Here is a 24,060-nt window from a genome sequence, read left to right on the forward strand (position 1 = left end):
TATTCAGGGAGCCCTAAGCGGGCGTCAAGTTCGCTTGTACCTCTAGCCTGTCCTGCATGACAAAGTGATTAAGGAGCAGATGTCATTGTCTCGAGTCTATAGCATAACATAAAGAGGATTATCCAGTCCTGCGCGTGTACACACCAATTTCTGCTGGCAGTTATAGGCACCCAATAACCTACTGACACATAAACGCCACCCGAAGTGGGGGCCCACATCATGCTCTCTCATGCATCTGAGCTGGGGTGTAAAATGGAGCATATTGACGTGCAATTGACAGCAGACGCCGCGTAAATCCCCACGTTCACTCCCATTCTACACGAACCGCATTCGCTGGGTGTGTGACGATGTGTGTGTGAGTGTGTGTACGCTGGCACTTTGACACCAGAACCCATTCTGCGCGCGCTGTTCCGTTCAGACAGGCAAGCGACAGGCAAGCAAGCACGAGAGACTCGTGTCATTAAAATCTCGTCGACGGACCCCTGCGTTGGTCGCGCGCGTCATTACGCTACAACTACAACTCCTGGCGGCGCTGCTGCTGCTGTCTGTCTGTCTGTCGACCGAACCCCAAAGGCGCACCGAGAAGCACGAGGAACGCGCGCGCAAAAAGGTGCGAGAGGGACAGGCCAGCCGCTTGGGGACAATGGGACCGTCCCCTCGCTGTTAAGCCAAGCAGAAGGCGGCATGACCAAAACGGAGCAGATTTGAACTTTGACAGGATCCGCTTTGATCTGGATTAATTGCGGCCGCATCTGACCGGTGTGAAGAAGGGGACAAGATCAGATCAGATCTCTTTTTATTATTATTATTATTATTATCAGCGTGTCAAGGGAAAAGCTAACCCACACTATGGCTCGTGGAGACAGTCGACTGGAGACCTGGCAGGTGCTGCTGACCATCTCCATGTTCATCATCCCTCTGTGTGCACATAACGGTAAGACCACCGCTCCACCGGAGACCCACCCTGCGCGTGTGCCCGGCAGTGTAGTTCGGTCATTTGTGCAAGACAGCGCGCACGTGCGTGGATCAAATCACACCTGCACTTGGACAAGGATTTAATGAAACGTGGAAAATGTCCAGATAGAGATGTTCAGCTAAATATTTATTTTTCATCAACCACATGGACACAGGCTTTGCATTGATTTACTAATATGTTGTAATAGTGCAGTACTGCTATTATATTTCATTAATTCGGCAAAGGTAGCAAGAGGGATAATTAGGAGGAGGACATGCAGGTGTATCATTTCTGTTTCACTGGCTATTTTTTTTACCCTGTAGTATTCTTAATTATAGGTTAAGAATACTATAGGTTCTTAATGATAGGTTTAAGCTTCATTGCTATAGATGCAATTGTCACTGTTGAATAGTTCGAGTATATAAAAAGAAAAACATACATGGTAGTATAATATATAGGCTATGCCATTATATTCTTTTTCTAATCCAAAATCCTCGTTTAAATAGCAAAACATTGAAATAGATTAAATTAATGAATTCCATCTTTATAAGTGATTTATGCTTAAAGATGATAAGAGTTGAAGCGGTTCATCCCCAGACAAAGGCCGGATTAGGTGCTCTGTAGTCGGTCTACATGAAGCCCATTGTGCCGCAAAATGCAGTAAATTCCTCCAGACATTAGAGGGGGGCGGGCGGGTGGGGGTCACAGGACAAGCCCAATCTGCCCCCCTCCTTCTTTTAATTTCGTCTTTCCGTTTCCAACATATACAGAAAAATTCCAGCAGACTCCTGGAAATAAAGGAAGAAAAATCTTTCGGGCGTAACCCCCCCCCCCCCCAAAAAAACGTGCGCCGCTGCTGCCCAGCAACAGGGTGGCTCGTGCACGTACGTGGGGTCGCTGGGGTTCACGCGGGAACGCGCAGACTGTACCCCGCACCTCCCATTCCTCGTCGCCTCCCTCGGCCTCAATGTGTATCCAGGCGTTAATGCTGTGACATATTGACCAGGAAATAGGCACGCAGTCCTGGCGCCCTCCCTCTTGTGATTTAGAGCACAGCGACCACGTGGGAAGGGGGATGTGATCAATTAGGACCATGAGCTCAGGTGTATCATTTCAATTTGACTGGCCTGGTGGAACAGTTTTATCTATTGGTAAAATTTCTATAATATAAATCTATCTATCTATCTATCTATCTATCTATCTATCTATCTATCTATCTATCTATCTATCTATCTATCTATCTATCTATCTATAAGAATTTTGTTTAGGGCGTCTAGCATTTCAATGTGAAAGCTAAGGATTATAAAGTGAAGCTGATTGGTCCTGGAAACTGAAACTAGCTGATGGTTCGGTGCTGTGGCCTGCTAAGACCTGAATTTACATCTGATGTCTTAAAAATGTCTACAATTTCAAAACTTCATTGTGGTTTGTATAAATATTACTTTTAAGCCATCATTATGCTTGTATTGAGCAGTAATTTTCACAGATGCAAACAATCATAGGTAGGCGTTGTCACACTACAAATGATCTTCAAATGCATTATTCTATTCTATTCTATTCTATTCTATTCTATTCTATTCTATTCATTAACTATTTACCTAATTAATTGCTTAAGCTTCTATGATTGCAATTGCTCCTTTGGAAATGTTTCTGTGAGGAATTAATCAACATCCTTTCAAAGACCTAATCGAGTAAAAGGCTAATAAATCCATAAGTGCATAGCAATGGGCTTTTGCTGATGCAGTCATGGAAAATGACGTGGACCGATTCCAGACTCTTGGGTGCACTGTCATGCGAATGTGTGTGTATTAACTCAGAGACTACATACTGTGAGGTCCATCTGCCCTGCAGCCCTAGAAAGCTCATGATATGTCAGAATAGATCAGCTTGTCTCCATCTTTCACACCAAAACACACTGAAGGAGGTGAAGTCAGGATGGTATTTATAGCTTAACAAGCAGCGAGAAATCCACAAGAGATGATGGATAGAGTCATTTTAAAATGCCTGAAACAAAAATTCTGAATAAATTATGATTGCATTCTCAATTTTTAATTTGAGTCTTTTCGCCCATCTTGAATATTTTGGCGTTTTTAGTTTGCAACTTTGCAGCTGTGTCTCTTTACTACCATGTTTTTCCCCCATGTTTAAAATCGGTGTAACTCCTTCAAGTCTCCCCCCGAAACAATCAAAATGACCTCAGGTAGAACTTGTTACCATGGTGACTTGCTCAATGCAGTGCCAGAGGTTGCAAGCTGACTGTCAGTAAAAAGCACAAATCACAGCCTGGAAAAAGCAGATGTCACATAGCAAAAGCAGAGAGTTGTGCATTCAGTTGGAGCATCTTGTAATCTCCTCATGTTCCCCTTTTACTCTTGGACTCTCTACAAAGACTTCCAGCCGCTAACAGGATGCAGCTTCGCCTAAGTCTCAACAGAGCAAATTGGCAGATTGAGCCCTTAAGTGAGAGCTGAATCGGCTGCAGCCAGTTTGAGTCGGCGGGGAATGTCTCTTCCTACAAAAGAGAAGAAAAAAACCATAAGTTTTCAGATTCATTCCAAATCCTTCTTTTCCCAGAGATGGAGCTGGAATCCAGCACCTACCGACTGGCCGGGCAGTTGATTGAAAATCAGGGAAGAGAAAGAGCACTAACACTGGATTCTCTGTTTCCACTGCAATTCCCTCGCCCTGCTCCTCCTTTCAACACAGCACCTCTTTACATCTCACCATGGCAACTGTGCTCCACGAGTGTGTGTGAGTGAGGTGAATCTCATGGCTTCTCAGCCGCCACTGGTCTTCGTGACTCGAGGCACGTTCTGATGGTTTTTGTTTGAGGTCTGAATAAAGAGCCATGTATTGAAAGGTGCCACCTCTTTTTGAACCGAGGAATTTGAGGGTGGCAATGGAAGACAAGCCATCCAGCAAACCTTTTGGCTAGGTTTAGCTGTATCTGTAGCTATAGGCCAAAAGAAAAGTGAAAAGAAATGACAGACCACTGTGGGAACATATAAAAGTATTCCTAGAAAAAAAAGACGTTAATGGCTGGTACTTAAAAAACACTTTTATAGTCTTACAGGCCACTTATATGGCTTTTTTACACAACAAGCCACTAGCCAAGGGGCGATGTGACAAAATTTTAATATGTCCTACTACATCAGTAGATGTCTCTTAGAAGGTTTTTGTAGATTTTTACACTTAAATGTAATTTGAGTGCTGTTACCATGAAATATCAAGATCTTTTACTTCATTGGGTATTTGCACCCCTGTTGTCTGAGTCCTTCTCCCCAGATTGCAAAGTGCAGATGAGCCTGACCAGTCAGTCTCTAACCCACAGCTCTAAATCCTGATTTAATCCTCAACAAGTCTCAGTCACCCGAGAACGTTTGTCAGTCATTTACTGTAACAAATCCTGTATCACCACATGCACACTTCCATCTTCAACTTTTGCTTTTATTTCTATAAAGATCCTATTTGATTCCTATGAGATATTTCCAGTTTTTTAGTATGCATCTCTCATTAAGAAAACAACAGATTTATCAAAGGTGACGGTGTGATTGTGGTATATACTGCTAGGAAATGAGCCTGGGAAAACTTTCAGACATTTCCTCTGAGTGGTGTAAAGAGACACTAACATTACTTATGCACAAAGCAGAGTTGGAAACCTGGGAATTCTCAATTTGCCTTTAGGTAAGATGCAAGATAACAACAGCATAACTCAAAGCACTCCCTCTCACAGTCATGCTGACAGCGACTGTTAAACTCAGTCATTGATTTTATTCTGAATTGTCAGCTTGAGTGTCAGGTTGTATATGTGATCTTGTCATAATGCAGATGCAGTAGCAGTACCTGCCACCCCTGGCATAAAGTATGTTAAAAGGAATAGTATACAGTATCTACACTGAACAATAATCCACCTTTTAGAAATGCCATGTTAAGAAGCTAATGAATTAGGGTTTTAAGCAGAAATACTAGAATAACTCTTATTAGCATCCCAAACAATTCTTATAAAATAAATATAAGTGTAATTTAATACAACATTTTTGATTCATGATGGACTTTCACTTTTGCCTGGCCATTACCTTACTACATGATTCCATTCAATTCTCCTGCAAAGCATAGAATAAGGGAGTGGTTTCTACCCAGCTACCATTGGGCATTAATATGCTTTATCTGTAAGTCCATGATCAAAAATATAAAAGAAAAAGAAGCATTACATTCTAGCAGAGTTGTGGCCTATATTAAAATAGCTACTTTTATACATCTCATTATTTTGATCAAGAAAAAATAACTGTGGCAACTGTGACAAATAAGAGAGAACAAATAGGAGAGAACTGGGCTTGTCTTACCACCAGAATGAGATTTTGAGGCGACTAAGTCTCCATGGCAACTAGTAGAAGCTATGACTTGTCCTACTCTCACTAATGTGAATGAAGTGAGTTGGCTAAGTTTGCCAAATGCTACCAGGGGTTTTAACTGGACATGTGTGCTTGAGGCTTTGATATCTGGCCAGGCAAGAATTGACCTTTGAAGCAACAACCATCTCAGGTAGGTGTAATGTGAAAGAAAGAAAGAAAGAAAGAAAGAAAGAAAGAAGATGTGAAAAAGCTCTATATCACCATTGTTACGAATGGTATAGAATCAACGATTCCGTGATCTGTGGAAAATTTCATCAAACTTTTTGAAATACCAGAAGATTTCAAAGAAAGATTCAGCGGCTTCTGACCAAAACACAAAATGGATTGTCTTTGGGAGTTTCTGCAAGATAACAGCTTTCATCAGACACGAGGCGCTAAAGCAACCTCCTTGCATTGTCAAGCCTAAGGCAGATATAAACTATCATGACTACCAAGAGCTCAGAGTTTTGTTTTGCTTGTGCAAGAATAAGGAATCACAATACAAATGATCTTTGCAGTAAAAAATATTCCTTGCTGTTTCTGATTGACAGGGCGGCATTCGCTGGCCAGACGTCATCCTCACCACAACCACTCATCCGTCCACAAAGAGGCCTTGGACACCAGGATGGTTCTCAGTGATGACTCAGCAGAGAGAGAGCACCTGATCGGAGCAGGAATCGGTGCCCGACTCCCACTCAGCTCCACCAGGCATCACCACTCTCACAAACGCCACTACTTGGATTTTGTAGAGGAGGACCAACACGGGGAGGAGTTTACAGCCGGAGGGGCGGGGCCAGACCATCCCGGGAACCCATTATCTGATGACGTTATCATGGTGGCGTTTCACAGTCCAGCGCCAGATGTTGTGCCCGCCGACGTCACTCTGGATTGGGCAAAAACCCCCAAAGCTCAAAAGCAGAGAGGTGGAGAACCTAATAAATATTCCCTGACTGAATACTACGACTACCTGTCTTCTGACAACGACGTCTCAGCAGTAGACACGACCCCAGAACCCGAACCCACCCCTTCACCTCCACCTGACATGGAGGATGAGAATCCGCTCCTGGCAGGTTCTCCGGTGATCCGCAAAAACTCAAGGCCAAACACCAGTGGTGGGTCATCTTTGCCAGCTCCTCCTATGCAGGAACCAGACAACAACAACGGAATGGGTGTAGGTGGGGCTGTGGGTGCAGATGGCTGCAGGCTGGGCTTTGTGCTGTCCGGACCAGGAGTTTGTGTTTCTCAGTGCGACATTGAACAAAACTTTTGCTTCAACGGAGGGGTGTGCACCGTGGTGGCAGGAATGGGTGCCTTCTGCAGGTGAGAAATGTGATAAGGCTTCAGGTCAGCTTCATTTTGTCGCTTTTTGTTTAGCGTATTGCAAGCACAGCATTGCCATGAGGCTGATAACTGGCCGCTCTGATTTGGATCAAAAACATTCCCCTTATTAATTTGGCTTATTGCAATCATTCCCAAATGTTTTGTCCTCTGACACAAAAGGAAAGATTAAGGGAACTACATGCAAGCACACAAACACACCCACGCCTACACACACCCACACGCATGCACACAGACAGAAGGCTGGCTTAATGTGTCATGTGGGTTCGTCAAGATCACAGCAGGGTCCCCAATGGATTAGCTCTGTTTTTTGAGGTAAGAGATGTAGAGAGCACATGGCAGTCGCCTGCTCAAAGAAGTGTGAGGAAAATGACAACAGAAAAATGCACACGCCTACACACACACACACACACACACACACACACACACACACACACACACAGTATCCTCGCATGCACAATGCCAACACACAACGAAGACCGGACGCATCATGTTGCAACCATCTGCCCCATCTGCAGTTTGACCGTCAGCTTGGAGACAAACTGTTGCTCATCCTGTCCTATGCATGATCTGAAGCATATGCCCAAATACATACGTACACTGGCACCTTATACATATATGTGCAGTCAGTTGCACAGGTAGAACAGTTTAAGGCTAAAATACAAGCATGTATGCATGCACATGCTCTGATCCTTTGATCTTATTAGAAGCAAGGCTGCTTGCTGGACAGCCTCCAGGTTGCACCACATAATGTGCAAGTACTATTGTTGCAAGTACTGTTGTTTATACACTCCTGTTTTAAAAATGTTGCACATCTTGCAGTCTACCTTGCAAAAGTATCTGTACCACTTGAGTTCTTCCAGATTTGATCACATTGCATCCAAATTTTATATATTTTATGAGGATTTAATTTGATAGGTAGAAAGCATCTCATAATTCTGATTTGTAAGGGTGGTGATCAAAACAGTGTACTGTTTACTGTTTTCAGACGCCCTTCACTATTAAAGAAAACCAGTGCAACCTCTTGATTTTGGTCCACTTCTATTCCACTATGAATCTAGCAGATGAGCAAAGGCCTCAGAGGTCTGTTGGAAAAACTGGCACCGCACACCATTCTGAACAACATGAAACATGGTGGTGGCACCGCCAATCTGCTGTTTTCCTGAAGCAGGAACAGCAAAATAAGTCAAATTTGATGGTGGAAAAATAGATGGAGGTAAATACTGACATATATTGACTTACATATGTTCAAAAATGATTGAGATGTTTTCAGTCAGTCGCACAGACAGAACAGATTAACGGAAAAATAGAACATATGCTTTAAGATACTCTGATCTTGTAATAAAGAGGCAAAGCCAAAAACTGTTATTTTCCTTCAACTGTATAATTACTCTCTACGAGGTGCTGTTTAAAAATCTGGATGAAAAATGTTAATGTTTGTTGTTGTAACGCCACAACATTAATATATAAAAGTCTGTGTGGTTTGAATACACATACACTTTAAATCTGCCAATGCCGTGAGCTCACAGCCTTTGAATACTGACTCAATGACAGCAGGTGTCATTATCTACAAGGTCAAAGTGGTGATAGTATTTACAAGGCTAATTTAGCATTTAGTACTAAGTGGGGCTTATTGTCTGCTTTGTGTATCATATTTGTTCTTCCCTCTATCCCTTTGTGTCCAGGTGTAACATACAGGACTACATCTGGAATAAAGGCCTGCGCTGTGAATGGGCCGTCACAGAGTTCCAAGTGCTGTGCGTTGTGGTGGCCGTGGCCTGTTTCGTCTTCCTCCTGCTCTTCATGATCATCGTGTTCTTCGCCAAGAGCCTATACCGCCTCAAAAACGAGAACATGCGCCTTCGCAAACGCAGGTGTGTGTGTGTGTGCTCGATCCCCCTTTGCATTCCACAGTGTTGTTCAATTTTCTTTTTACTGTGACTCATATTGCAGCGAAGGGAGAAACAAAAAGCCACTTCTGTAAATATTTATATCACGCCTGTGTCCCTCATTGCGTTCCCGCAGTAAGTACCGCCCCCAGAGCAGCGAGCCACAGACGGACGGCCTCTCGGTTTCGACAACAGCTGACGGGTCGCAGCCAAATGTAAGGAAACTGTGTGACACCCCTCCGCCTGCCCCCCAAGCTCATACTCACAACCTGGCGTACTATGACAACATTATCTGTCAGGTATGCCTCCACTCTCCTCCTGTTTGCTCTTGTCCCTTTGTTTTCAGTATTTACAGTCTGTCTCTCTTTAACTTTACCTTTTGTTCTCGCTTCTTCCTTATTATGTTCTCTCCTATGCCCCCAAGCCAGCTTAAACAATTTGCTCTATGCTATGAATCTGTCTTGTTCTGCTGCCATGTGCATGTATGCGTGTGTGTGTGTGAGAGAGAGAGAAATTTTGCCATCTGTCAGTTTAACTCCAAACCGTCAGCGAAATCAGAAGATTGTCATTAGGATGTTCACTTGCAGATAGTTTGTGTAGCATGCTTGTGTTTAACCATTTTCACACCCACCAATCACCTCTCAGAGGCCATCAACAACCAGCAATCCCTGGGAGTATGGCCACAGAAAGCCTTATAACCACCTCCAGGTAAGCCCAGTGGAGAAGTCTGCGTTGCCTCCCTTCCCCTCCCTATCCTTGTTGGAAGCCCACCCACTGTGCAATTACTAGCTGTCAATTTTGCTGAAAACCTAACTTCCAACATTTCTCTCCTGAATCCAATCCGATGCACGCACCAGGTGAAATGACAAATGGCCGAGCTCTCGCGAGGCAGGCATTTGTTCACATGTGTTCTGCAGTGGCCTCTGCAGTATGATTAAACACTAGGCTGCCTCATTTGTTTCCTTTCTCACCCGTGTCTCTACAGCTTCCCGAGGTGCTCGGCGAGGCAAGAGCGCCTCCATTTCCCTCAACACAGCACATGCAGCCATTTTAGCTCCTTGTGCAGCTCTTCTCTATATCTTTTCTGAAACATATTTAGGGCTTCTATGATGCTATGTACCAAACTGCTCTGTAGCAGCACATAAATAGGTGCAAATGACAGCCCATTAATTACTGTCTCAATGGAGGGACTGTAGGGGGGGGGCTATTGTCTGCTTTGTGTGCACAAATCTTTGTTGTTCATGTAAAACAGCGCAGTTGGGTACGAATAAGACCGTTTCACTCAATCTACAGATACCAGCAAAGATTGGTGTTCTGTAAGACCCAGAGTAGAAATGAAGCATTCAACTTTTAAAACCTTTCATCTGTCATGCTAAGGCGTACTTAGTGAGTTGTGTCCAGTAGCAGCTAAGCGTGACCGATCAATGGTGCCCTATTTACTGCCTGCTGTGATGTTGACCTTCAAATGTCCATGACACTCCAATAAATGACACGCTTGAACATTTACACACGGACACATAAACAAATGCATAAACACCCAAACAACACAGCCACATCTCTTTGACTGATAATAAAGTCTGCTTAACTCAAATGTTGGAATTTAAACACTGATGGATTTATTTATTTATTTTTGATAAGTCCTGCACCTGCAGTGAAAAAACCTAAGCGAACAATTGTGGCTTTTCTTTTTTTCAACCTTAGTCTGTGCTTTCAGCTCTGTTAACGCTTCCCTGCAGCGATTATAGATGAGTTTCCGTGACTACCGGATGCTCTAAATGTCAGGGCTAGAAGCTAAAAAGCCACGGCAAGCTCATAGTCTGGACTGCATTTTTGGAAATGTCATAAAACTAATGGGTAGTTTTTATAAACCAGAGGCATTACATAAGAAGGTACTGTGTCAGCCCACATAATAACTTTTAAAGATATCATATAAACCTCTTTTGAGCTCCCACTCTCCATTAAACATTTTTCTTCATCCAATGTAAATGCAGAAGATAAGTTGCCAGTAATTATATTTACTCAGTCCAACAACTCTTCATAATTGCTTGCGATGGTTCCTTTCCTCAAGCCTCTCCTCCATCGCTTGTTGACGTGGTCATGAAACTTATCTTGAACCTAAAAATCAACACATTCTCCTATCCAAATACTGGCGCTTGCTGAAAGCCTACTATAAAAACATTTTTATAAAGCCACACTTAAATGTTTCAGATCATCAAACATATCTTCTGTCACGCACACACACAAAAAAAAATAAAAATCAGAGAGAATGCAAAAAACAGTTTTCACATAATGAAAAGCTGAATGAGGCATTTGCGATAAGTTCCAGTGTTCAGGCCACTCCTAGTCAATTCTGTCTCTTGAACTGGTGTTGTTCTGCTGCATAACGTTGATGGCTTTCACTTCCTGGTCATTTCCCCTTTCTGGTAGAAAGCTCCCGGGTGGTCTAGAATAAAATAAAAATTGTTAAACAGTTTAAAATGCAAATATCTATAGTTTTGAAGACCAATAAAAGTAATTTAACGTTGATTCTAAAATGCACCAAACTGTGGAGACATTAAAATCTGCATGTGTTATGGAAACTTGTTTTCTAGTCTCCATTTCCATTTCTACAGACATTACTAGACTGTTTTTGTCAATGTTTTACTTTTAGTTCAGTTAGAAGCAGTCACTTTTCATAAATTTCTAGGAGATAAAATTATTCTGCAAAGTAAACAAGACCTCGGCTATACCCCTGTAAATTGCTCTGTTTGGTCTTGGTGAGACGTGCAGGTTTTATTACACACGGACATCTCTCGTTTTGCACGAGAAAGTATTTGTCTGTTGAATTAAGCGTCATTTTATTTGCCACATCTCATTCATAGCTGAACAGGAATTGACTCTCTCTGCAGGATGAGCCGCAGAAGAAGGAGAACCAAGCCAAATCCCCCCAGCCTAAAGAGGAGGGGTCTATGAACATCCTGAACTCCCACTCCCCCAAGCATGAGAACAATCGCCCTGCCTCTGTTGTCCACGGCCATACCCCCAACAACACGGAGGAAAACACAGAGGTAAACATGCTCCAGAACAACCTGGTGTAACATCAGCGCCTGATCAAGTGTGCAGCGGTTGAATCAGACCAAAATATTTTACAGTGCACACACAGAGGTTTTTGGAAGAAAAAATAAAATAAAATAAAAGTTTACACCTTGCTAAGTAAGATTTTCTAAAAGGAACTAATAAGATCTAAAGTTAAAAGTGAGCACAACACATATTTATAGTTCCAACGCGAGAAGCACAATAGTTCTGTTTACGAGGCTGCCATGCTCACATCGATTACACAGTGGCGCCGCCGCCTCCTTTTCTCCTTCTATCTGCCTTTAATGCTGGACTAAAATCTCTGGCTCGGACCAACTACTGACTGACTGTTCTCTCTACTGATGCTTTGCCTTGGTCTTTTGACCAATGAACTTCTGCATTGTCTTTTCTCCTGTTTCCCTGAGCTTCCCCTCTCTCTGCCTTTCCCCCTCTGCCTCAGCCTTTCCCCCACCTAACTGTGTCTCTCTGCCGGCATGCATTGATGTTATCAGCGAAAATGTGTCTGAAAAACGTACAATTTGAAAAAAAAAAGAAGAAGAAGAAAATGTGTGGAAATAAAGTGAATCTGTATTTGCAAACTATTAATGTTCAGCATTGCTAAAATAAGTTGATATGTCTAGATTACCTGAGGATAAAGTAATTGCTTAGAGTTGATATTTGAATCTATATGCATATATTACAAGCGCTGTGTCTTGGTTTTCAATGTGTTTTGCTATCTTTAATGTACTTGATATTCTTTTCTACCTTTTTGGCTATTCATGGAGGGTTACAGTTCACAGTTGTTGGAATAAATCTTTTTAATTTTACCCAGCTTGTCCCCGTGTGTTGCTATAAGCTCCACCTCCCCCGGCCCCAGACGCTGCCTTCCTCTTTTGCTCTTTCTCCTTTTTCTTTTTCTGCTTGCCTGCACACAATGAAGCTTAGTACTGCCAAACCAAATAATAACTGAATGCATGGCTGACCCTACTTTTATGCTGCAGTAGGCTGCTCCTCACAGATTACGCAGCAGAAATACAATAGTGAGTGTGAACCTATTCAGAACCGTGGACAGCTCCTAGAGTGTGACTGCATTAGGAACTCCCATGAAAACCTTTCCTCTTCTTTCTTTACATTCCTAACTATAAACTGCAGTTTCAGTCAGAAGATTGCACGCTTTCATAATGGGCATAAAGGTTTGGTTAATTTGGGGCTGGTAGTGATGCATCTGAATACTTTTCCAAAGCCGAATGATCACACAACAAACAGCTTCAATGTTTTGTTTTGGCCTGTAGAGGTCCATATTACAGAGGTTCTGACTGAAGACTCTGACTGAAGACAATGTGCTTTCATATAACAGCTTTATGAAGAGGATTTCTGGGGTCATCAGTAATGTTCTTTATTTTTATCAAGATTTCCTCTTTGCACAATAAGCGGCAGATGTTCCACAGAACAGAACCACTCTCTCTTTATCAGCTTGTTGAGCCATCTTTAAGTCACTGACTCTAATGCTTTAACTCCAGCAAATGATGGCAGGAGAGATTGCACTCCCCACAAGAGACTTATGGCACTCTCATTGACAGAATTGGCAGCAAGTTGGCTTTTTAAGTATAGCCTGCCAATTAACTATTCCAGATGTTTTATATTAGTCTACAGCGAAGTGACTTTATATCAACATTGAGCTTAAGAGAGCAAACCAAGTAACAACCTCTTTTTCCAAAATCAGCACTTTCAGGTTTGACTGAAACTTCGAGCTTCCCACATGTGAAAACCAAATTGTTTATTTATTTTTTTTTTTTTTTGAGAAAGCACAAAGACAAAGAGTGAGATATTTGGCCAATGTGAATCTTTCATAGCATAAAACACAGTACAGTAATGTGTGGCGGTGCAGTATTATGGTATGGGTGGGATGGTGTTATTCACACATTGCGCAAAGCGAATGTAATAATTAAAGACCAACTCCAAACTATTCAACTTCATCTTGAATTAATGGTTAGACAGCAGAGACATGGAGTCAGTTGGATATTTTAGCCAAACAATAGCTGATACCAAACACACATTCAAATGCATAAATACTTTGCTAATCCCAAAGGACAATAAAAGTTGTAGCTCATATTATTCAAGGTAATTTAAAGAGATGTTGTTGATTCTGTGGACAGGAAGGATCTCCTGTAGCGGTCTGTATTACAGCAAATTTGAAGAAGCCTCTGAATAAAGACACTGTCTTTGTATGACATTGTCATGCAGAGGATGACCAAGGTTGCCAACAATTTTCTTGATTTTATATAAAATCCCTCTTTGCATCATCATCTCCAGAGGTTCCACAGTCGTCCGAACAGAACCAACCTTCTTCATCAGATTACTGGACCTTTTTAGGTCCCTGGCTCCGATGCTGCTGCCCCAACAGATGATGGCAGAAGACATAACACTCTTGACAAAAGATCTTGCTGCAAACACTGAAGGATCTTCCTCAAGAAGTCCAGTCTGCTCCGTCCTTTCTTTTAGACAGCTTCACTGTTGAGTCTCCAGTTCAGTCTGGAAGAATCCAGCAAGAATTCTGCCAAAAGCTTGTTGATGGGTATAGAAATCATGCAGTTTCTCTGCAGCCTACTAATACTTATTTTAGCAGGTTGGAACCATATAATTGATCTTAAGAATCATTGAAGCTGTTTGTTGTATAACTACTTCCTAAAAAAGTAATGAGTTATATATATATATATATAATGCAAAGTTTTAAAATGACTTTGATGTATGTCAAACTCCTAACCAGAACTGCGTATGCTTATTTAATCCTCTGTTAGCACATTTCAATCAAAATGTGCTAACGGTGCTAATGTGTGTTCCTTTCTTAATGCTAAATAGAGAAACCTTGATTTGAGTCTTCAGAAGGTCTAATGATTTGTCTTGTTCTTTAGTAAACCTGCAATATTAGATAATGGGTGTCCTGCTTAAGCACAAAACAACATCCTCTGTGAAATTCAAGCTATTTATCTACAGCAGCATTTCCACCTCATTTTGATAAATCCGTTCTGGATTAATAGAACTTACTAGAAGATGCAAAATCCCATCTAATGTAGGAAACATCATAAAATATGATTGTCAATTAAACATTATTTTCTAGCCTTGGTAAGAAGGTTTTCTTTATTTTATAAAAGCCTAAGGAAATAAATGAATAAACGTCAAATTGTCATGTTTTTGCCAGATTTGAAAAACATGGTGTTAGTGACAGAAATAATATTATTTCTATTCTTGAATCATCCTGTGTATCTACTTCCCTGCCTAGGTGATGGTGTTTGTTACCAAGTTATAATCTCCTCTGATTCATCCATGTTGCTATCTGGTGGTATGCTTAAGTAATACTTGCAGTTCAAACTCCTGTATATTAGGATTTATTTATGGATATATGATATATAACTTCCAAATTCCCATTTATTAACTGTTTGGCTTAAAGAAATCTTAAGTGTTGCTTTCAAAATTTAGCCAATGAAATTCTGAAGGGAAACATCACTTAAAGCTGATGGTGTGGAAGGAGGCTGTTGCCGTTCACCTCGCAGTCATAGTTTTTAGAAATAAAACGTAGCTTTTCCCTGGCATCACTCTTGCTCTTTACGGAGTTCTGATTCTTCTCAGCCAAACTTTATTGAGTTAAAATTACACAATTACATTCAGTCCTCCATCTTTTCTCTTTTTAGTTCTGCACTGAGGAACTGTGTCACATGATCAATCCACCCCTGGTTTTTTTTGTTTGTTTTAGTCCTTATTTTATCTTTTTTTTACTTTCCCTACATTGTTGCATCCTATTTTTTTCCCCTTATCATATTTCCTCATCAGGATGGAGTCACCATTGGCCTGGAAGTGCTACTACCCAAAGAGGCCAAGCTGCACCAGGAGGTCAGCCCACCACTTCAGTACGATGTCTTCCTCTACAAAGTTGCCAACAATGGAGACTCCACCTCTCATAGCCAAGGAGCTCTCTCTAACTCCCCCGTCTCTCAACCCGTTCCTAAATCTCCCAAAACACCCAAATCACCTAAAGTCACCACGGGTGCCGTGTCTGGGAGGCACTCCTCACCCAGCCGTCACTCCTTATCTGGTCGCCACCCGTCACCCAGTCGTCACCCAGCACCTGTGTGTTATTCCTCCCCCGCCTGTCACCCTAATTCCCCCCACGCTTCCTCCCAACAGAAATGTCTTCCAGGCCTCTCCGCTACCCCTCCTCAGCAGCGCAGCCCCCGAGGTGGAGCTCCCAACTCGGAGCGCTCTGCGAGGCGGAGAGACCACCAGAGCGGACCCATTCACTCATCTCCCTCTTCACCTCATCTCACCCAGCTGCCTCCATCACCATCCAGAGCAAAGTGCAGCGCAGTCAGCACCCGCTCCCTGCCGCCTCTCTCCTGACCAAATGTTTCCTCTGCCCAACCCCCAACAACTGCACATCCAAACACACAAAAATATGTCTTAATCCAATCCGTGTGGTCCAGTTTTGTACTAGCTTTTTGTAGATGTTTTCTCATACCCATCTGTGCGCTCTCAACCCACACATTTATTACTCAGAGGAAAACGGGCCGCACCAGGTCCACCGGACCGGAGCTAGAAGTGCTAGAATTCATGGATGCACAAAACTACAAATCATTCTGTTGTCACTGCAGCCTCAGATATTATCTTTGATGTAAATAACAAGCTTCCTAAACTCAGGTTTAAGACACCTCAGATACAACTCCCGTAGCGCGGTGCCAACGTCAGCAGAAACTGAGGGCGTAGCTCAGAAAAACTTAATACTGTTATCATTGTTTTATATGAATCTTTTGCTAAAAATTTTGTTTTTGTGTTTCTAATCTTAAATAAATAATAAAGAGAGAACAACAAGCCGTTGTGTTGTTTTATTCAGACAAGAGAAAAGGCAGAGCTGACGATCTGAAGACCTCTGCTTCCACCCTGTGGACAATGTAGGTATTGCGACAGAAGGCTTAGTAATTCTGTTGTACCTTAAACTTTGTTTCCATCAGGTAAATCTTTTGCTAGCGTTTTTTTTTTTTTTAAATAAGACGGTTTGATTTTGCTACATTAGAATCTCATTGAAAAGGTTACATTTCAGTAATTTCATGAAAGAGGTGAAACTCAAATCCTGACTTAATCATGCACATTCACAATTCAAAAAGCACTTTCTCTGACAAAAAAAGCCTGAGTAGAATAGACATGGATGTTTTATTGCATAGGCACTGGATTCCTGGAAGCAGGATGGACAATGTGATTTAGACACTTTGCTAAAGGCACCATAATTAGAGATCTGGAAGCAAACTGGGATCAACCACAGGTGACATAAAGATCACATCGACACCAAGAAGATTAAATGAGACAAGACAAACAAACAAAATGAGAAGAGGGGTCAGAAAACGTAGAGATTAAAAGCCCACAAAAGGGCAATAGCACAAAAATGATTTCAAATCTTTTATCCTATCAGCTGATGTGCCAGCCCCAGATGGTGGAAAACAACATTTGCAAGGACAAACAATGTTAATTGTATCATTTTCCTCACACATTAGTGGAGAAATTACAGTAGTTATCTATTTTTATGTGTTGTGACCAAACAACTAACTGCAGTATTTCGTCAAAAATAAATAAAAGTTTTCAGTGACAGTCACTGGTAAATCTTTCGGAACATCTTTTTTTTTAATCTGTCAGAAACCATGTAAAAGCCAGTCAATATTGGCCTGACAGAAGGACAGTCATATGAAATGCTCTGAAGTTCACAGACTCTGTAAAAAAGTAAGCTTTGACCTCCCTCTGGGGGTCAAAGCTGCACTCGTTCAGACTGCAGCTTTGTGCTTTAGTCTGGCAATGCAGAGCCACATTAAAACTGATTAGTTAGATGTCAAAATACACCAGCAGAGTATTTTACATGTCTTTATCATTGCTATAATTATGCTTGAAAACTATTAATAAATCAAGGCTGCTTCAAATCTTCAATCACTTTGTCATGTATGTCAATGTCAATTTATTTATAAAGCACTTCAAAAACAGCTATTAAGTGCACCAAAGTGCTGCACAGTATTCTTAAGACCACAGAAAAAAACCCATATAAGAATAAAACACAATAGATTAAACAGACAGTACAAGTAGATTACAAAGTCAAGGCTTAAATAAAGCGTTCAAGACTATTGGCAGATCTAACGGTGAAGGGTAAGTTATTACACAAATGTGACGGCATGTCGCTGGTCTGAATTAGTTGTATGGTGTAATGGTTTGCACTCTGACCTTTGAAACAAGTGATTTGAGTTCAAGTCTCAGTAGGACCTTTTGACAGTGCACATAACCTTTTGCACAAGGCAACATTTTCCATACAGTAGCTGTTCTCAGTCTTGTCAGTCTGCTAAAGGAAAGACGTTAACATGGTTTTAGTCTAGCTGTTGAGATTTAGCTCTTGATCATCCTGCTTGAGCTTTTAGGGGGGGGGAAACTCATGGCTTGTTTTGTTGACCTCATGAGGCTTTGCAAAATTTCCCCTCATTATAAAGGTGGACAACAAAGTTGTCTTGAAATGAGAAAATGCAAGAGGACATGTTCAAGTAAAGAAATAAAAAGATGCAAGAAAAGAAAAAAAAAATTAAATTAATTAACTGATTAATGTAACGCCAACATTTTAGAATGTTTTAAATCAAACTCCTCAGACGAATGTCCCGTTTCAAGTGTCCAATCTGCCTGATGTGCATTTGGAGGTCAGTCTGCTGATTCTCTGTAGATCACTCCTTAGCTGCACTAAGGAGTGCACTCCTTAGTGCAGCTAAGGAGTGATCTTGAGCCTCTTAGTGTGTTTTAAATCAGCTGTTACCATTCACTGCGTTACTGCATGCTTGCACCATGACCGTTTACAAAAAAAAAAAACAACTAAATAAAACGTTGCAATGCTTTCATGTCTCACTGAGAGGATCTGATGAAATATTGGAGCAGCAACATTGTTGTTCACAAATCCATCAGTTGTTTTTTGGGAGCAAAATCACCTAAGAGTTTAGTTATTCTAAAGATGAACTCCAAATTAATTATTAGCTTAATGAATGCAGAACCTTACACCATTTCCATACAGCCTAGTCCTTTGTGATGTTACCTCGCGCGACCCGCCCTCCCGCTCCGTCGCTCTGTCTGTGCAGCTTTTGCAGGAACCTCTCAGTGGCGGTGTTACTCCACAGTTTGAGCTTGCACTCCTTTGGCGGAAGAATATAACATAACCCTCAGGCACTTTGAAACCACTGATCTGCATCCTCATTAGCATTCCCTCTGTGTGGACTGAGGTAACGTGTGCTGATTCAACATGATGCAGTGATAATAGATTTTGTTATCACATAGATATCTGGGCGATCTTTGATGATCCCCGGTGTGTTTAAAGATCAGATTAAAGCTGGTGCGGTGTGTAAGTCTGCGTGTGTGTGTGTGTATGAGTCCTCCAATCCAAGCAGGGCTGAACAGATGATACGTCTGCAAGCTGAACAGATGATTGTGTATTTTCATACGTGTGAACCACTCAAGTGTGCTGCCTTTTAGAGATGTCATTACTGCCTCCTCATGACAAGCTGTAAAGTATTTTTGCTGACCCAAAGCAGATGGAATTGTTTTTTTCCAGCTTTGCTCCCACTCCGCCCACCCTTCTGTCTGTAGCTCATCCAATGCACACACACACACACGCATGCACACGCACGCAAACAGAGGCACGCTCCCGTCCCCTGAGACGCCTTCATGGCAGATGAATATTCTTATAATTAGTGGAAAACACACAGAGCGGAGGACTGACTGTTTCTCAAACATTTTAAGCCTTTTTTTGTTTATTACTATGCTTTTTTGTGTCTAATCTCGACAAATAGTGTCGTGCATGACTACTCATACCCCTTTGAACTTTTTAGCCTTTTGTCACTTTCTCACCACAAACCTCAATGATTTTATGTAACAGAGCAAATACAGAGTGGTGTATAATTTGTATTCAGCCTCCATGAGTCAATACTTTCTAAAACTAACCATTTGCTGCAATAACAGCTTTGTGTTGTTGGCATATTGTCTTCACAAGTTTGCACATATTGAGAGTCGGAATTTGGCACATCTTTCTGTACAAGCTCTCTGAAATGAAGTCAAAATGGGAAGAGGGCTTCTGTGAATGACAGCTTTTAAGATGTTTTCAGAGATCCTCAGTTTGATTTAGCTCTGGCTGTGTTTAAAGTTGTTTTCCCACCACTTTTGTAAAGTCTTTTTCATCCCCTAACATGCTTTTTTTCTAAAGTGCCTTGTATTAAGTTCCATTTATCCTCTGTTTGAATCTTACACTTTCCCTCTTCCTGCTTAAGGGAAGTGTCCCCCCCCCCACAGCATGACGCTGCCTTTCGCCTTGGTTATGATGTATTCAGGGTGTTGTGTAGTGTGACTTTCAACCACATAAATAGCTCTTCTAATACAAATAAACTATTGACATATGATGATTACTGAAGGCAAATTTTATTTGCAAAGGCAAAGGTTATTTTGTTTTCATCCGGTTCGCATTCACTCCCTTTCTAATGTCACCATGCGTAACTGCCCATATGACCCAATTACAAAACTACCATTGCATATAAGAGGAAAGGAGAATAACCGCTGGTGCATGCCACACTTTTCAGATCTTTATATCGCTTCACTTCACAATGACACTTCTATGTTTGTCTATCACATAGAATCCCACCAATATACATTGAAATGTGTGTTTGTAGAGCGACAAAATGTGATAAAAGCGTCATTGAGACACAACATGAAACAGAAACAACTATTTTCATGTTGTGAAAACTCTTTTTTGTGCTTTAACCTCCACCATAATACCAGACCTCCTGCTCAGTCTTCCTTCCTCATCTCTTTTGATGTTGCCTCCTTTGTGCCCTCCAGTTTCTCTGAGTCAGACTGAATGGCTTGCTGTTCAGGAGCTGTCACTTCTGCTTCATTCATGGGTGTACAAAGAATCATTTCACTTAAACAGTATACACAAAAACAATCTACTGTTAACTTTCTGAATGTAGTAATTCAATTCAAAAGTGTTGCGAAGTAAGAAAAGCAAAGTATCATTTTTTTCTGACTGATCAGGTAGATGACAGACTGAACAGACTACAGTTGTTTGAGAAACAAGATCTGATTTTGAAATTGACTTTTCGTTTTTCAAAAAATATTGTTCTGATGTCTTTCAATTTATGCTTTTCTGCTGAAGTACCGACACATATATTACTCCTTTGCAGAAAAAAAATGTAATGTAAGAATGTAATAAATTTTTTTTTTTAAATGTTCACTTCCAAGTTTGTTGGCTGAAATCTTTGGAGATGTGCAAAAATTGTCCATGTTTCTAATAGCATGGACAATGTTATAAGAAACATTTTTGCTTCGTGCAAAAATGAAGCTTTTTTTTCACACACTTGCTTCACTTTATTGTTTTTGTCTTATTGAGGGCCTATATGTAGGATTTTCTAAAATGCCAAGGACAAGTATTTCTAAAATGTCCTTGGCTGGTCTAAAATACTGACTGGAGCACAATATTTCTTCAGGAGTTCTTTTTACCTGTGAGATCACTGGAAAAAAATATCTAGCCTTTCTCCAAGGGGTGTTTTTTTTTTTGGACAGCAAAGACTTTTTTATGGTGCATTCTTGATGCAGGTTAAAGGGTTACTATCTCTATCTGACTGCAAACACCGAACTCTGTCAGCTTCTAAAAATGCCCAGACTTATATTACATTTGTGTTTTTTGCTATTTGGTTTTAAATCAAACACTCTCCCCCACGGCCGAAGTTCTACAAAAGCAGGCAGAACTAAAACAAGTATCACTTGTTGTAGCAGAGTTTCTTTACAGCAGTGACTCATTTCAAGTTGAAGATTTTTATTTTTTTTAATTTCATGCCAGACTCGTGGGCATACAGAACCATTTATTTATTTATTTATTTTACGTCAAAGGCTTTAAAAAAGTCTGGATTTTGAAGGTTCAATATAAAAGAGAACAGCAGGGTTATAAATCAGAATATGAAATGTTTGTGTGTATGGTCATGCAACTTTTTATATGTCTGTTCCTCTCTAGTTAAATATACAGAATACATTGTGGTTTAGTATGTATATTTGTGTCTTTATGTGAATTTTATAGATAAAAATATCAATATTTTACTAAATTATAGCAACAGAGCTACATATATGATACTGGATTTTTTTTTACAATGTCAATATTATTGTTAAATATTACAATGATGGTATCAATTGCAATAAATCCATATTTTTCTCATTTCTCCCTGGGAACCTTACTCTGAAAATTGGTGTTTGTTGGGTCTTTCAGGAGGATAATGATGCAAAACATACAGTCAATAAAAATAAAAAAATCTGATGTGGACGTGGACCTTTTCGTGTTGCTGTGTTCTATAACAAACAATAAAACAAACACAAAAAAAATCCAAGCCTAATACAATTGCACCACTTGACTGCTTGAAGAATGTAATTTCAAATTATTATTTTTTTTAATGTTCATTTCCACGTTTGTTGTTGGAAAAGTTGAATGAAAGGTGCCTTAAAGTTGGAGCTGTGATTGGGAAAGTCAAAGGTTTGTCACCAACGTTGATCTCAAGATCCAATATGGCTGCCTTGCATATAGAATTCAGTGGCAGGCACGCATCCAAAGTGATGATTTGCACTTCATTTTTTATTTCATCAAATGCTTCAAAATATAGAGCAATAGAGGTTATAATGCAACCTTGCTAAAGCGTAGTCTCCCTAGTGACTGAACACTCCAATTAGCAAACCCCACTAGTTTTCCAACATGCAATTCATTTTGGGAATTTCTGAACATTTTCTACCCTACCATTTCTCCTTTGACCAGTAAACGTATCTACAGATGCTTGATAGATCTACATTGTTCATCCTGCAAACAATTAATATTAGATTTTATTCTGAGTTCCACTAACGGCAACCAAAGTTATCACTGGCGACACCTGCAACTGAGTTTAAGATGCTTTTGCTAAAGCAAAATGCTAAAGACATTTAAGAGACAGAATTCTGTTTTTTTTTTTTTTTACCATTTCAACAGTTTCTATTAATTTCACTCCAAACACTGACTGCTATCCTGTTCTTTCAATGTTTCCAGTGAGCTGGATGTGGACACAGTTCCTAAGACACTTTAGGATGACAGCAGCAGACGGAGGAACTGACAAAGGAGTTAAGTTGTGTTGCCCCTGTGATCGGGTCAAAGAAACAACATCGTTCTGAGTAAAATATTTCTGCTGTGTCCCTTTCCGACAGGCAACAGAGGCTGCCATTTCTCTCTTCAAAGCCACCATGACTTGACGAAAACAGTAATTTCACTTCACAGCAAACGAAAATTGCCATCCAAGTGCTGCCTGAACCACTTTGTGTGAGTCGCTGTGAAAAACAGAATTCAAAACTACCTCTGGGTTGTTTTTTTCTTCCTTTTGTTGTTTTTCCGCCAAAGAATAAGCAAATATGTCTGATGATCTCATCTCCTCAATTCTTATCTTTTAGTTTGTCTGATGCCTGAACTCGGCATGCAGTCTCTTCTCGCTAATTAAAGTGCTATCCAAGTTTCAGCTGAATCTAAGCATTCTTAGGGAGAGAGGAGAGTGGGGGATTACTTGGGACTGTTTGAGAGAGAAGGTCGGCCTGTTCCGACATGATGGATTTACTGCTCCACTTCTGCTGGCTCAACACATGAGAGATCTGATTTCAATTAGTAAAGAGGACACACACATCTCATCCCCCAATAGCAGCACACACACTCTGCCTAACTGTCACACTCTAACGTATTGTGACTATCTCTAAATCAGAGATTTAATTAATTATTTTCTTTTTTTCTATTACCTGCAGAAGCTCTGTCCAGGGCTTGTCAGCACTTACACTGACAGTTGCAACCTTCTTTTTGGGTTTATACAAGAGTTGGTGAACCGATAAGCTGACCCGCATCTACACAAATACGCACACAAACGCGTGTGTACGTGTGTGCCTTGCAGCATGAATTATTGAGTATGTTATTTGAGGGACAGCTGGCTCCTGAGCACATTAACTGCCTCAGTCATACAGCGACGGCAGAGGAGTGAGAGGACGCCAAGAAAATCTCACTCAGACTTGTATCATTAAGCAATTACGCCACAAAGTGTTTGTGTAAGCGCTCGAGTCAATTAATCCGAGGAACTGAAAAAAATTCTTCTATTTTTCTCTTTTTCCAGCAACAGACGATGAAATTCTTCGTCTTTATTTGCTGTCCGTAAATAGATTGGAGTCAATTGTGAATTGATTATGAGCTGCAAAAGCTCTGCTTCTTGCGTTGCACGATGATTCCTCTCCATCATGGAACAATTTTCTTGCTCCTCGATGGAGAGTTGCTGAAATTATTGGACTGTTAAGACAAATTTAATCCGGAAGGATTATTTTCCTCAAATCAAGTACAGTATCA

General features: G+C 40.9%; 1 protein-coding gene across 2 annotated transcripts; it reads left to right on the top strand.

The window, feature by feature from the left end:
- Nucleotides 1-335: 335 nt before the first annotated feature.
- Nucleotides 336-12,454, top strand: LOC114156364 (chondroitin sulfate proteoglycan 5-like). Of its 2 annotated transcripts, none has more exons than XM_028036745.1 (5): nucleotides 336-934; nucleotides 5,898-6,666; nucleotides 8,370-8,558; nucleotides 8,710-8,788; nucleotides 11,462-12,454. In XM_028036745.1, the coding sequence occupies exons 1-5, from the start codon at nucleotides 850-852 to the stop codon at nucleotides 11,648-11,650; spliced, it is 1,311 nt and encodes a 436-aa protein (XP_027892546.1). In that variant the 5' UTR covers nucleotides 336-849; the 3' UTR covers nucleotides 11,651-12,454. The 2 variants fall into 2 exon arrangements, with proteins under 2 accessions (XP_027892546.1, XP_027892545.1); XM_028036744.1 differs by having other exon boundaries at nucleotides 339-934; nucleotides 8,710-8,872.
- The last annotated feature ends 11,606 nt before the right edge of the window (nucleotides 12,455-24,060 follow it).

This window comes from Xiphophorus couchianus, chromosome 13 (assembly GCF_001444195.1).
Source record: "Xiphophorus couchianus chromosome 13, X_couchianus-1.0, whole genome shotgun sequence".
In the NCBI taxonomy this organism is placed as follows: Eukaryota; Metazoa; Chordata; class Actinopteri; order Cyprinodontiformes; family Poeciliidae; genus Xiphophorus; species Xiphophorus couchianus.

Bases quoted from the DNA above. Each gene is read 5' to 3' on its own strand.
- LOC114156364 (XM_028036744.1), top strand. From the start codon at position 850: ATGGCTCGTGGAGACAGTCGACTGGAGACCTGGCAGGTGCTGCTGACC. The intron at 935-5,897 runs GTAAGACCACCG...TCTGATTGACAG, and splicing joins CCCTCTGTGTGCACATAACG to GGCGGCATTCGCTGGCCAGA. The intron at 8,559-8,709 runs GTGTGTGTGTGT...GCGTTCCCGCAG, and splicing joins ATGCGCCTTCGCAAACGCAG to TAAGTACCGCCCCCAGAGCA.